The following is a 2,215-nucleotide window of genomic DNA, read 5'->3' as shown; positions in this document are numbered from 1 at the left end:
AAATTTACATAAGAAGGAGGAAACAATGGTGTTTGAGACTCACTGTATGTCATTTCCATGTACAGAACTCTAATTATTTAACTATGCCGAGGTAAATTCAATTTTAAATTTTAGGTTACCTTTAACTGAAGATGATAATGAGAGGGGAAATTTTATGCTGTACCTCTGGATCAGAAGTCACTGTGCTGTGGAATATTAGCATAGAACAGTGACTTAAAAGGAAAAATCTGGTCTCAAAGTATATGGCAATTGAAAAGAATGTAATAACTTGAAATACATGGATATATTTATTACTGACAGAAACACAATTCATGTGAAAAGAAATAGCAAAAAGAAGTTTGTCATGTAAATTAAAAGCATATAAATGAAAGCCTTGGTACCATTTTACTCTGTTATTGTGTGGCTAAATATAATAATACATACAATGATTAAATAATTAAATCATTATGCAGCATCAGAGTGGGCGGTAGATGGGTTTGTCACTCTGATCCAGACGCTGTATAAATGAAAGGACAGTAAAGAGAGAAGAACAAACTCCTAACAGGAGGAGACTCACTCATGGCCTATGAGACAGAGAAACATGAGACTCAATACTGCTTTCCTGCAATCAACTCATCATGTATCAAGGGAACACGCTCCATATATGAATACAATATCATGTATGTGTTTTTTTCATTGCTGTCAGCATGGACTGTGTTTCTGAACCTGCTGGTGATCATCTCCATCTCTCACTTCAAGAAGCTTCACACTCCAACAAACCTGCTCATTCTCTCTCTGGCTGTTTCAGACCTGCTTATGGGACTTATTGTGATACCCATAGAAGCCATTAAAGTGATTGAGACATGCTGGTACTTTGGAGAAATATTGTGTGGAGTGTTTATAAATACCCTTGGACTGCTAATATCATCATCTCTCAGTAATTTAGTTTTAATTGCTGTTGATCGTTATGTGGCTGTGTGTCACCCTTTACTGTACCCACAGAAAATGACAATGACTAAAACTTTAGTAAGCATTTGTCTCTGCTGGTTTTGCTCCTCAGCTTATAACACTAACATTGTAATTAATTATGGTTATTTTAACACCACATACAGATCAAATGTGTGTTATGGCGATTGCTCCATTATAATTAGTTTTGCCTGGAGTGTCATCGATCTGATTTTGTCCTTTCTATCTCCATGTATCCTGATCATAACTTTATATTTGAGGATTTTCCATGTTGTACATAAGCAAGTGAAAGTTATAAACTCTCTGATGAAGGGTGGTAAATGTGTAATGGAAGGTTCAGTGAGGAGGAAATCTGAGAGCAAAGCTGCTCTGACATTAGGAATCATTGTAACAGTTTATCTGCTGTGCTGGATTCCATACTATATCTGTTCTATGTCAGTAACCTCTTCCACAATCATAAATGTTTTGGCATGGGTTGTATATGTTAACTCAGGTCTGAATCCTCTTGTCTATGCTTTATTTTACCCCTGGTTTAAAAAGACTGTTAAACACGTCTTAACTCTGAAAATATTTCAGCCAGCATCCTCTCTGGTCAATATTTTTACAGATCAATTGTAATTAAACTGGTACTAGGCAAATTTTTTACACACAGTAAAATTAAAGGGATAGTTCACCCAAAAATGAAAATTCTGTTATCATTTACTCACCCCCAAATTGTTACAAATCTGTATAAATTTCTTTGTTCTGCTTAACACAAAGGAAGATATTCTGAAGAAAGTTTGTAACCAGGCTTTTTTGAGGCACCATTGACTTCCTCAGTAGGAAAAAAGTCAATGGTGCCCCAGAACTGTTTAGTTTCTCACATTCTTCAAAATATCTTCCTTTGTGTTCAACAGAACAAAGAAATGTATACAGGTTTGGAACAACCTAAAAGTTAGAAAATTATGACAGTTTTTATTTTTGTGTGAACTTTCACTTTAAATGACAAAATGTTCAATTGTTTCATGTTGGCTTATTGTGTAGACTGCGCAAGAGCCACAAATCATCAGTCTACTGGAATAAATGATAAAGTATGATTTATGCTTTATGCTTCATCTCTTTCATGTGTTATCATAAATCAAAAACACAATGACAAATAGAGGACAGTCATACAGAACTGTTTGAGGGTTAGTTATATTATCATAGTGCATGGTTTAGATGTAAAATCACAAAGTGAACGTTGAAAATGGCTTATAACAAGAGGGTTACCATCTGAAAGAGAATAATATTA

At 34.7% G+C, this 2,215-nt stretch overlaps 1 protein-coding gene across 1 annotated transcript; it reads left to right on the top strand.

Annotated features, from left to right (window-relative positions):
- Positions 1 to 204: 204 nt before the first annotated feature.
- LOC125262941 (trace amine-associated receptor 13c-like) lies at positions 205 to 1,722 on the top strand. Its single transcript, XM_048181783.1, has one exon. The coding sequence runs from the start codon at positions 559 to 561 to the stop codon at positions 1,561 to 1,563; it is 1,005 nt and encodes a 334-aa protein (XP_048037740.1). The 5' UTR covers positions 205 to 558; the 3' UTR covers positions 1,564 to 1,722.
- The last annotated feature ends 493 nt before the right edge of the window (positions 1,723 to 2,215 follow it).

Source organism: Megalobrama amblycephala, linkage group LG2 (genome assembly GCF_018812025.1).
Source record: "Megalobrama amblycephala isolate DHTTF-2021 linkage group LG2, ASM1881202v1, whole genome shotgun sequence".
In the NCBI taxonomy this organism is placed as follows: Eukaryota; Metazoa; Chordata; class Actinopteri; order Cypriniformes; family Xenocyprididae; genus Megalobrama; species Megalobrama amblycephala.
Note: the sequence above shows the minus strand (reverse complement) of the source record. Positions and strands in the feature narration are given on the sequence as shown.